This window comes from Equus przewalskii, chromosome 6 (assembly GCF_037783145.1).
Source record: "Equus przewalskii isolate Varuska chromosome 6, EquPr2, whole genome shotgun sequence".
In the NCBI taxonomy this organism is placed as follows: Eukaryota; Metazoa; Chordata; class Mammalia; order Perissodactyla; family Equidae; genus Equus; species Equus przewalskii.
Genome location: NC_091836.1, coordinates 77,118,982 through 77,131,931, shown reverse-complemented (window position 1 = coordinate 77,131,931; position 12,950 = coordinate 77,118,982). Strand labels below are relative to the sequence as shown.

Below are 12,950 nucleotides of genomic sequence, written 5' to 3'. Positions count from 1 at the left end.
AGAGATAACAAGTATAGCAGATCTTAAAAAGATAAAATACGATAGCCAACTTTATGCTAACAAATTGAAAACCTCAGTAAAATGCACAAATTTCTAGAAATATATAACTTGCCAAAGCTCAATTGAGAAGAAATTAAAACCTGACTGTCCATAACTATTGAAAACAAAGAAAATCTCCCAACAGGAAAATACTAGGACCACAAGGTTTTACAGGTCAGTTCCTAGACCCACAACATAGCGAGTATTTAAGGAACAGATGATATTTACAATTTTACTCCAACTCTGTGAAAGAATACAAAATAAGGCTATACAGCCATAAAGGAGTCGGGGCAGGGGGAGGGAGCTCTGCTAGCAAGAAAAAAAACAAAAATAGAATGATGGCTGTTGAACAATGCTTGCCACCATGGGCCACTTCGACCTTTTTACACAAAGGGCAGTCTGACATCTCAGCCCTACTAGACGCCTCCAAACTTCCACTCTCACTCTCTTCGGGCCAAAGTCATAGCAGGGAACTTTCAACCTGAATCCTGAACGGGAAACAGGCAAGTTAAGGTTCTGCCACTTCGTTACTGATGACTGCTATATGCTCACACCCCTCAGAGAGGACGTGAACAAGACCAATTAACTGTTCAGAGCATGGACTCATCACCAGCCTTTAACGTCACAGCTGAAATCATTCATAGGCCAAGGTGAATCATCTCAGTCTTGACTAGAACTTTCTCTGCCCCCAATCTTTAAATCTTTAAAAAAAAAAAAAAAAACGAAATCCCAGACATTAATCAAAGTTGGCAGAAAGGCCCAGACAGAGCCACCTCTTTTTTAACTGTCTTAAAACAGACTCCTTTTAACTATTTCTCATTGTTGGGTACAGCTTGCAGATAACCACAGAAGTAACCTCCTGCCACAGCAAAGAAGGAAGAATAAGTGGCCTAGTGTGTTGTGACCAGGGGGTTCTCTGGTCCTATTACAGCAGTGGCCTCACAGAGCAGCCCACAAATCAAGGCCTATACAAAATTAGCGTATGTGGCAGTTGCTCTGGGTCATCCAGAGAGATGTAATTAGGCAATGCATAGTTCAATTTCAATTGTCAACAATATAATTCAATTATGGTATTATTTGTAGGCTGCATCACAGGGGTTAACCAGGAGAAAGACCAGATCAAAGGTTAATATCCTACTGGAAGCTACAATGGTCTTTTGTACCAGAAACAATCATTTTTTACAAGGATCCTGAGGTTTTTAACAATCACTTCTTCCCAACTTTCTAGCATAAAATTCTAGGGTTCCAGTCAAGTACAGTCACACCTGGGATACACCCACTCAGGTTTCAAGAATTCAACTTTACAAGAAGTTTCATGTAATGGTCCTATTTCTGCTTACAAGGCATTTCTGTTTCTCACACCCCAGAGCCGCTGAGCGCCTTGAGATGAGAGTCACCACACTGAGGCTCCTGAGGTGCATGTTTGACACTTGGGCACCACGATGTCCCCTCTGAGTATTTCTGGGCTGATTGCTTACGGGAGTGATAATCTCCTGTATTGTCCACACTGTTTACAGTGATTGGAGGAGAAGGATACATTTTTGCATTAAAGGTTTAATTACACAAACATTAATGTCACATGTCCAAAGGATACTCTTTACGGAAAGAGTTTTGGAAAGTGAACAGGAGCCTATCATACTATAGAGTAATCAATAAAGGGAAATAGCTTGTTATGCAGTGTTATGATTATGAATAATCATTACTGAAGGACTTATGTCTGTTTTAGTAGGAATCCAGGTTGTTTTTGCATAAAAAGTTGCTATTTGGGGCATGCAGGAAGCCCGTTAAAATTTCTTCCATTGAAATAAGTGGTAATTGTGTTTTCATAGTGAGAGAATACAGTCCTTGGGTACTCATTTGAGTACTTTAACAGATGCAAAAGCAACTGTAGTATGGTAGTGGTGTTGGCACTACTTGACGACGTTGGACTTCAAATTATACTCATGCATCACTTAACAACAGGAATGTGTCCTTAGGCCATTTTGTCGTTGTGTGAACCTACACAAACCTAAACGGTATAGCCTACTACACATCTAGGCTATATGGTACTATCCTATGGGACTATCGTCCTATATGCAGTCCGTCTTTGACCAAAATGTTGTTATGAGGTGCGTGACTGTAATTAGAGAATAGAAATAAGGACAGGACGATTTAAACGTTCACACAATAACGTAATTTCTGCAGGATCTGTGGTATTATGATGTGGTGCCACAGTTTTCAAACTTTCTTTTAGGGGGCTGCCTGGTAGCACAGTGGTTGAGTCTGCATGTTCCGCTTTGCCAGCCCAGGGTTCACTGGTTCGGATCCTGAGCGCGGACAGTGCACCGCTTGGCAAGCCATGCTGTGGCAGGCGTCCCACATATAAAGCAGAGGAAGATGGGCACGGATGTTAGCTCAGGGCCAGCCTTCCTCAGCAAAAAGAGGAGGATTGGCAGCAGATGTTAGCTCAGGGCTAATCTTTCTCAAAAAACAAAACAAAAAAACTTTCTTTTAGCTGTGGCACTCTTTAAGCAAAAGAAACCTTTCTTGGGACATGTAAGAGAAAGGAGAGCAAAGCCACTCTGGCTAAGGGATAGGGCGCAAGAACAGAACTGGACCCTATTCCCAATGAACTCTTTTCTTCCATAGATAGCCCCACAGAGCCCCCAGGGCTCTAGTACACATCATCATAAAACCAAGGCAGGGGGCCTGCCCGTGGCCGAATGGTTAAGTTTGCGCGCTCCGGTTTCAGATGCTGGGTGCAGACCTGGCACCGCTTGTCGGGCCATGCTGAAACAGCGTCCCCATGCCACAATTAGAAGGACCCACAACTAAAGTATACAACTATGTACTGGGGGGATTTGGGGAGGAAAAAGCAGGAAAAACAAAAAAGATTGGCAACAGTTGTTAGCTCAGGTGCCAATCTTTAAAAAAAAAAACAAACAAACAAGGCAGGAATGAAAGAAGCCCAGAAGAGACTTGGATGGCCCTGGACTCAAATCTTAATTCTGCCATTTACCAGCACTATGACCTTGGTGGTAAAAACAATAATGTCAATACTAATATCAACAAAACACACAATAGCTTACACCAGTTGAGCACTGACTGAGTGCCTTATTTGCATTAATTTAATCCTCCCAATAACTATTATCACCACTCTCTTATATGTGAAGAAACTGAGTCCCAGAGGGGTCAAGGAATTTGCCCAAATATCCCACAGCCAGCAGTAAGTGGCTGAGCTGGGATTCAAACCCCAGCAGTCTAACTCCATAGTCCACATTAACAACCATAAAAATTCCTAAACTCGTTGGTCCAGTTTGGCCCAACCATCTCAAAAGTGAGGATGGTATTAATCATCTTGAGGGAAAGTGTCCTGCTCAAAGGCATTCAATAATTATCACTCTTTTCATCGTGAATAGCCTAGAACATACGCCTCCCAGATACTCTCTAACAACCTCAAGGTTGAATTATCTGTCAAATATCTCCTGTCAAACATCTGTGTGAGGCAATTACTACTTAAGAGATGGTTCACAGGACATGGCAACCACCAAGTCTTCAAAAAAATTAGTGATTTGTTATTCCAAAAGAATAAGCCAAACAAAGGCACACACAGAGAAAATAATAAATGAAGTTTAGTCTGCAGCCACATAGAGGATATGAATAGAAACCAGTAACTGCCTCCTAACCCTTGAAGTGAACCTATTCACAAAAGTAAATAAAATATAAATGTGACAAATATTTATTAAACACCTATTATGTGCTGCAGACAATCGAGGCCCTGGAGACGGAGCGGCAGAGCCCCTGTCCTCATGGAACTTACATTCTGGTGCAGGAGGCAGAGATTAAACAAAGAGATAAATATGGATGCAGTAGGTCAACGGGTGATAAGTGCTATAAACGAATATAAACAGGGGACAAGGACAGAGAGCAATGTGGAGGAATGCTATATTAGAGAGGGTCGGGGAAGGCCTCTCTGATAAGGAGACATTTCAGCTGAGATCTGATCTGAGTGAATCTGGAGGACAGCATTCCAGCAGAGGGGACAGCAAGCACAAAGGCCCTAAGACAACCAGTGCATGTGGAAGAAGAGACATAAGCCAGGAGGAAAGTGGTAGGAGATGCAGCCATAAAGGCAGCCAAAGGCCGAATCACTTAGGACATTGCTAGCTGTGACACAGACTTCAGATTTTATCCTGAGGTGGGAAGCCATAGAAGAGTTTTGGGGAGAGGAGTGATATGATTTGATGGATGTTTTAAGGATTATTCTGTGGAAGATACTCTATAAGGGGCAAAAGCAGAGCAGAGACCACTTGGAATATGATGTCTTAATCTTGTAGACGCCAGGCAAGTCTAGCGAGCATGCACAAGCCTTTCATGAAAGCCACAAAACTCAAATGGGTGAAACAAGGGCCTGAATAAATAAGAACTTCATTGTGTCCCTAGAGAAGACATAACATGATAAAGATTTTTGTCCCTCATTAATTTATCAAGAGCTAATGTTTCATAGTGCTTACTACATGCGAGCACCGTACTCAGCACCTTATAAGTATAAGCACAGCAACCCTCTAAGGAGAGTACTATTATTATTCCCATTTGAAATATGAGGAAACTGAGGCCCAGATCATGCAAAAAACTTGTTGTAGAACTCAGATTTGACCCACGCAGTCTGACTGGTGCTCCTCCCGACCAATATGCAAAGAATGCCTTGGAATGTCTTAGACTGCCTCTTTACAAAACTCTTGCACCTGTTCCAGACAGACCAGCCCAGGGAGCCCTTCCAGAAAGAACCTGCCAGGATGGAGGACTAAGAAAATGGAAGAAGGAGGAAGAATTTTGTGCTGGAAAGGTAGGATGAGTCCCCTGGCTTCCACACACCCACATCCAGGGCCCCTCCCTCTAAATCCATCACAGATCCTCACAGCAGATCCTGGGCCAAGGCAAGGCCCTGAGGATCCAGCCATGTAATCCTCTCTCAAAATCAAAGGGGATTTGCCAGAAGCATCATTTTAGGAATGCCTGTGTAGAGAAATTAGGAGGCAGGCAGAAGGACTGACCCTGCACAAGGCTGCCTTCTTTAGGAGGTATCTCATTCATCCCTCACAGCCATCTAAGAGCTCTGTGCTCTGCCAGGGGCTCTCTCAGAGTCTCCACATTGCTCCTTGGATGGGGACTCAGAAGTGCTGACGACCTGAGCCAGTCTAAGAGTCTTGACCCTGTGGCTCTGATCTTGATGCACATGAGCCCCTCGGAGCTTCTAAAAAGATTGCTGGAAATCCATGCTCTTGACTGTTTCCTCTCAATAAGGACATCCCAATCTATGGAGCTTCTGAAAAGCGAGACATTAGTCAAGGCTCCAGAGTTCCCTTCTGTCCACTGAGAAATTAAGAGCCTGACGGATGACAGCTACAACATGTTATAATGCCACCAATAACATGAAGAAGCTTCAACACACAGACAACTTCCCCAACCGCAGACGCGAACACCCAGAACCCTCAGTGAGTCAGATGTATTCTGCAGGATGGCAGGAAAAGCAAATGCCTGATAAGAGGTAGCATCGGGTACACCATGCACGTCTGGGGTTCTGGCCGCACTTGGTCCAAACCTTCCTCCTCCAGGTGTAGCTCCACACAATGAAGGCAAAGTCCCGAAAACACACACGAGTCAGCAAATAAGGCCACTGACCTGTGTCAGGTAAGGACAGAAAGACCTGTGTCCTTTGGGAAAGATTTTCAATGCCAGGTTTGTTCTAACCAATCCTGGCTACAGTTGCTCCCATCAAGGAGTTAATCAGCCAGAACTGCCCACTGGCAGTCTTTTCCAATTAACCAATTTTGCTGGATCTTTTCTAGAGAATGTTCCTAACTGGCTAATGCAAACATGAAGCCAAACAGTTGAGATGGATGCAAAACAATATGGCATAAAGAACATTCTTTAGGTGATGAGTTGAATTAATACAAAACTGCCTCCTGATTCCCAAACGCACCGAGCCCACCTAGGGAAGTGAGCTGACACCTGCACCAGGTAGCAAAGTCTGCTAGACTTCAAGTTTCAACTCGACTGTGATCAGCCATGATGAGCTCTGAAAAACTTACAATAAAATCAATCTCACTGCACCCAAATTGCCAGGCAGCCAGGATCCAAACTGCAACAGAGCTACAGACATGCTAACATAGGGGACATCCACACCGTCTCAACAGAGACCTAAACTCATGCTAGACATCAAAGATTCTACGAGTTTGTTCTCTTAAAAAAGAGATGGCATGCACAATAAAATAAGTCTAACGAGGAGCTTCTCTCTGTGCTAAGAAAGAAAAGGCAAATGAGAGAAAACAGTTTCTCAAGTGTGGAGGACGAGGCGTCAGTCATTCGGATTCCCTGACCATACCTGCAATGATCCCGTCCATCTGTTCCAGGGCAGCTTCCAGCGCATGACTAGCATCAGAAGCCATGACTCCTTTTGCCCGTTCAGTATCTTCCTTCTCCTACTGAAAATTCAGATACAGAACAAAGGAAAAATTACAGAGAGTTCCACATTATGCACACAAGACCGCAAAACCCTCTTATTCCATCATCATACAGCGCATTCTCCTAAGAATCCTAGTAGCCAGCCTGTGGTTTCTGCCATCTCTGGCCTCTCCCTCCTGGCATGAGTGCTCTTTTTCCACAAATCTTTAGTACATGATTCCATTCACTTCTGTAATTAGAAGCCACTAGGGCTCTCCAGAGTGACCTGTAGCAGCAAGACGGCGAATGCCACTCCTTGTCATCATTATAGTCCCAGGCTCCAGAAGCTCCAGCCACCATTGGGGAAGGCTCCCCTACATGTCATGTGGGGGAAGCGGCACTGCCAACGAGGACTCTATCAGGGTGTGCTGTGCAGCAGTGGGGATCAGGATGGTCCAGCACACATTTAACTGTCTTATATCTGCATTTGTCCCACGTCTGCAACACTTTCCCTGGGCTGAGATCCAGGCTGAGAGGCCTCAACTGCCACTTCTACTTCTCAAATGGTCAAATGTGCCTGGCCTAGGAAGGCTGTGGGCACACTGTCGCAGGGCAAGTACTGTCCCAGGAACCAGGAGCACTGTCTCTTATTATTTTAGTTCTACTCTACCCAGCACCATTCAAGGTGCAGAATCCTACCTTATTAGCCTGGAAAACTTCTCCCAGGATACAGAGTCCAGCCACTCATACTGAATCTCCCCTCTGCTCGGAGAGACGGCAATTAGTTCCATTTCTGGACAACTCTGCTTCTAAGAAAGGTCTTTAAGCTAAACTGTCATCCTGTAGCCTCTTCTCAAGTTTCTTGCTTCCCACCCCCTCCCTGGGTGGCAGGGAGGACTTACAACAGGACTTGTAATCCTAAAAGACTTAACTCACGTCTATACTCATTCAGCAACACCTATGCGAGTGCCCAACGGGCATAGGTGCTACGGAGAACAGAGGCCCAGCTCCCACAAGCAAGAATAGCACAGGTCAGGAAATAAGGTCCTGAGGCTCTCGGCTCATTTTCCCTGTGAATTTGCACCTTCAGAGTGAAGAGAGGAAAGTGATCAGCCACAGAAAAGTGGCTTTGGAGATGCTCTAGATAAGGATCTTAGGACAATAAAGAACCCCACTGGACTGTATCAGACAGTAGCAGTTAAATAGGCCAGGTTCAAACCCAGCTCTGCCGTTTACTGTGTGAGCTGAGCCTCAGTTTCCCCATCTGTAGAATGGGGACAGTAAGAGAGCCTAACTCACAGGGTTGATGTCATGACTAAATGAGTAATTAATATTTTGTAGAAAATGCTCAGTACATTCTCTTGCACATAGTAAGAGCTCAATATATGTTAGCTATTTCTGTTTGTAAGTGAGGAGATAATCTCAGGATGCATTTGTGCCAAGAGAGCTCACTGGATGAGAGACTTTAAAATGGGGTAGGCTCAGGAGAGTGAACCCAGCTAAGCCCAGGAGGTTGGCTCCCCTGGAGGAGGCAGGCACGCAAAGAGATAAGCAACTGAGTTAAGCAACTGAGGAGGGGGAGGGCAGGGACTCACAGGTGCAAAGGCCGAGGAAGGGCCAGGAAAGGGCACTGAGCCTCAGCAGGCCGAGAGCCATTGCACAATCAGCTCAGGGGCATGAGAACAGAGCTTGCGGATGGGTGGGAGCCTCACTGGCACGTCAGGACTGTGGCAGGAGCCAGGCAAGGTGACAACGGGGAACAGAGCTGCTCAGCAGTGAGGTGGGCAGCCCAGACGGCTGCGGAGCAAACGAGGGGAGCAATACAAATCTTGGGGTCTAAACGGAAGCAAGCCTGCTGGAGACGAAAGAAGAGGTGGCAGGAAAGGGGGAGGGAGCCAAGCAGGGCCATATTCAGCACATTCACACCTGTTCAGCCACCTGGGATCTTAAAAGCTGGGAATACTTCCCTCTGAGGACTTCCCATCACTCCCAGGAAAATTTCCAAACTCCTTATCATAACCCACGAAAGAGGTGCAGTAGGATCAGGCTAGGCCAAGCCCACATGGCCCTCCCCACTGCTCCTCATGCGTCAGCAGCACTGGTCCCCTGTCCGCCCCCCAGCACAGAGGGACCCTTTCCTCCTCTGCAAGTTTACACCTGCCATCCCCTCCGCCCTGAGCTCACTTCCCCAGGTCTCTGTATGACTGATTTATTCTCATCATTCAAGTCTCACCTGCAAAGTATCTTCTCAGAGAGGCCTTCCTTGCACACCCTGATCTAAAGCAGGTCCTTCACAGCACAGCAATTCCAATGTCTCTCATCCATATATTTGTTTCCTGCTAACTGGCCTTGCTAACCCTCTCCATGGAGGCAGGGGGCCCTGTCTGCCTTGTTTATCCCTGTGTCTCCAGGACCTAGCAGGGTGCCTGGCAAAAGGAAGCTGATGAGGAAACACTTGTGAATAAAATGATGAATCCATAAAGCCAACATTCCCTGAACCCTGCTGTACTGGGCCCTGGGGGGATATTGATAAATCAGACCTAGTCCCTGTCCCATGGACCACACAGTCCAGTGCAGAAGACAGAAGTATGAACAAACAATTATGACACAGGGTGAGGTGTGCTGAAAGAGGCAGGTATGCAGTTTCCTTGGGTCTTGAAGGATGAGTAGCAGCTTTCTCAGGAGATAAGGGGAGAAGGCTATTCCAAGCAGAGGGGGCGGTGCAGGAAAGGGAGAGAAGCATGTAAGGGCAGGATTGGTTGACAAGATTATACAGGAGCATCCAGCTGCTCCAGATGAGTCAAAACCTTCCACGGGATTCACATAAGCCTGACAAGGGCAATTAATGAGAGGAGCTTGGGAATCACACCCACTACTTCAGGGGTCTGGGTACCAGTGCACAACAAATCAACTGGCCTCAGATGTAAACACAACAGAGATTTTAGAAAGAAAGATCTCATATGTCCGCAGACTGGCCCCATCTGGAGCCTTACCACCAGGGTGAAAGTGGGAATGCAGTTAGAAGGTGCCAAGCCCAGACTGCCCAGGCTGTATCTCCTGCAACAGAAGGGCCATAAATGATGGCCCATGGGCCCTCGGCCCAGTGATGAGTTTGTACCTGGCGAACAGCAAGCTGGGTGGACCCGTGGGAGCTGGCATAAAGAGAAATATGAGTCAAGGGTGTATCATATTTACAACCCAGGAGCCTGGGGCTGGTAAGATTGGGAGCACTTGGGAGTAGGGAACCTGCTTTGGGCAACTGATGAGCTCAGTTCTACACCAGCTGAATCTGAGGCAATGATAGGACACCTGGCTAAGAACGGGCCTTGCCAGCCTCTGTTACAAGGTGACTGTGAGGCGTCAGTGGGGTACAGAAGGAGCAAATATACCATGGGGGTGACACCTCCTCTCCCTCTGTGAACACGGACACTCTTATTGGAACAGGAAAGCTGCGAGGTCACCAACCATTCCCATTCTGGCAGCTAAAGCTATTTTCTTCCCTCCCCACTGTTGAGGTTAGAGCTCCCCGTCAGTAACACACGATGGGACAATCCCTGCCCTCCAGGAACGTGGGGTCTCAGAGGAAAATGTGTCCTCTGGCAGCATTCAGTGTGTCTAGTGTCTTCCATGTCTCTTCATCCCCACAGAGACACAGCACCTCCCTCAGGAGCCTGGGTTCATCAGGGATGTAGGGCTTAAGTGCACGAAGCTCCAGAAGCTTGTGCCAGGAGGCCTCCTGGAGGGAAGTGAGGTGAAGAGGCCAGAGTGCACATCCGGAAGATCCAAGAACCCAAAGCTACTGGGAAAGAGCCAGAATCCCTGGCGAACTCCAACCAGACAAGCAAAATGCAGGGCAACCTCGAAGCAGGTGGTGGGAGTGAAACTGAAACCATGTTCCCGATCTATGAGAGAGGAGCTAGAGCAGCAGCCTAGGGGCCTGACACAGCCTGGAGGACAGAGGATAGGCACTGGGCCCCGCGGCCTTGAAGGAGGGGTGCCCACCAGCCCAAGAAGGAGAGGAGCAGGCAGAGGAGGCCGCTGCTCTTAAAGTGCTCAGTAGTGACAGCTGTTATATTGGCTGAGAGCATTTTTATTCTCTCTGGACACTTAGACTAGTAACAGTTTGAGCTTGATGAGCAGGCAGGCTCTCATACCAAGAAACTGGCTCATCTCTCGCTACAAAGATAAGGCAGGGAATGTTGTTTAAGAAAAGGTGTGGTCTGCTCATCATTCATCCTTCCCTCCACCCACAGGCCTCTCTAGGTGCTGTCATCTTCCTATCTGTGACAGTGTCTGAGGCTGGGGCTCCCCCTAATACAGGACTTTACCCTCCTCTTTGCTACCAGCCAGGGGGAAAATGACCCCGTGGCTGTTGAGACCAGTCAATGAAGAAGCAACAGCCAGGTTTCAGGATGACAGTGTCTGGTGATAGATGTCATGGCCAACATGAACTGCACCCCACAAAGGCCAGTTTGGCACATTAAGTTTGATCAGGGTGCAGGATCTGTACGTGTTCTGAAGTAGAAAATAAGGCACAGTTAGCTGCCCATCACCTGCTGCACTCTGAGGCAAGCAGGGATTTAGATACTGTATCATACTCTTGTGTTCAGCAAAGGAAAAGCAGGAGTAGGCAGGAACCACTGATTAAGATAAGTCATGGCCAAGTAAGCCTTAACTTATCCCACCCATAATAAATTATAAGCTTCCATTCCACTTTATAAACTACTTTTCTCTCAGTAAAAATGTTTAGGGTTGCAAGTGCTTTGGGCAGTTTCACCCTCTGGAGGGAGGAAAGAATGAGGAACAGATCAAAGTCCCCAGCACCCCTGCTCCTCCAGGGTCTCCTGTGCCAGAGCTGGGCCTCAGCAGCTGCATCCAGCTGGGGGCCAGTGTCCCCCAGTAGAAGGCAAGGCCCAGGAGGGAACCCTCAGCCATGAACCCACCATCACCAAACATCTCAGACCATTCCCTTCCCTAAACGGCCAATGGGTGGTAGAGTCTCACCATATCACAACAACCAAAACCTTTTCCCCATAATTTACAGGTCGCCCATAAACCACAGCTGCCCTTAAATGGTTATTTTAAGAAATAGCTCTTGCTATCCATCCCTAAGCTTTGTAGACAGCCTCACAAAAGGATATAGGAAACTTACTTCTTTGGGACCAACAAGCCATTTCCAGAATTTAAAAAAAAAAAAAAACGGATGGAGAAAGACAAAGGAAATTGATGGCAGTGCCTAAATTCTCAATCACATCCCATATCAACCAATAACAACTTTCTTTTTAAAGGACAAAGAAGAAAGCACATAGGTTTATAGCCAGGCAATCTTGAGTTAAAACCTGGGCTCTGCTCATGCATAATGACTGTGGGTCTTCAGACAAGTTATTTAACCTCTCTGAGCCTCAATCGTCTCATCTATACAATCAGTATAAAACTAATCAAACTGTTATGGGAGAAAGTAAACAAGATAGACCTCAGGTAAATACAGCATACTGAATCCAAACATCTAATTTAGCTACCCACTGGAACTACAGTAGAGGAATTTATTTTGAAAGACATAAACCCACAAGGACATGGAGAATGTGATAGGACATCAGGGAGATGCCAAGGCAACAGCTATGCAGCAAGAGTAGAAGGGCAGCCGGTCCGCGTTGGAGCGCTTCCAAGAGCTCTGGGACAGAGTTCTGCCATCACATGAAATTAACACAACACCTGATGCATCTGAACATCTTAACAGGTTTATATAACTGGTGAAGAATTTGTTTAATTCAATGATAAGAAAATAGAAAACCAGGCAAATGACAAAAGGACTCCACCGAAACCAAAAAGAGTCATCACAGACCTCACAATGAAACACCACACTCTGATCTAACCTGAACTGTACTGGCATTCAGAATGGGGGACGGAAAAGTGCTTGTGAGAAGTGGGGGTAGCACTGGAAACAGAGCTGATTCCTCTTCCAGAGTGGGCACGCATACGTCACTAGATAAGGACTACTGAAAAAAAATAATAAAGTAGCAGAACAAGCATTTTTTTCAGCGATATGGATTAAAAAAATACTAAAAGAATTTTAAGTGGCTGCATCTGCGGAAGGACACAGGCGATGGGTAGGTGGGGAGCCGGGTGTTTTAACAAATGGTACACAATTATTTGACTCAATTGTGTAGATATATAGTAGTAATAAAAATAAAAACAATCAAAAAGATTAAAAGAGATCATATGTGTGGCGCGCCCAGCATAGAGTAGAGATTCAATTCATGGGTGCCCCTTTCTCTTCTTGGGCAGGTATCTGTTAGCTGCTAGCTAAGAGTTTATCCAGGGGCGGGCCTGTGGTGCAGCAGTTAAGTTCACACTTTCCGCTTCGGTGGCCTGGGGTTCACTGGTTCAGATCCCAGGTGTGGACATGACACTGCTTGTCAAGCCATGCTGTGGTAGGCATCCCACATATAAAGTAGAGGAAGATGGGCACGGATGTTAGCTCAGGGCCA

General features: G+C 46.3%; 1 protein-coding gene across 31 annotated transcripts in view; it reads right to left on the bottom strand.

Annotated features, from left to right (window-relative positions):
- Positions 1–12,950, bottom strand: part of PPFIBP2 (PPFIA binding protein 2) — a 146,187-nt gene that overhangs the window by 107,659 nt on the left and 25,578 nt on the right. For 19 of the 31 annotated variants that reach the window (XR_011541597.1, XR_011541598.1, XR_011541596.1 and 16 more), the window contains exon 2: positions 6,404–6,500. Coding sequence is in view for 26 of the 31 variants with exons in the window: in XM_070626184.1 (XP_070482285.1) it covers positions 6,404–6,500 (97 nt within the window). In the remaining 5 variants the exon portion in view is untranslated. Of the gene's footprint in view, positions 1–6,403; positions 6,504–12,950 lie in introns of all 31 variants that reach the window. The other 12 variants (XM_070626189.1, XM_070626214.1, XM_070626199.1 and 9 more) reach the window with 1 other exon arrangement.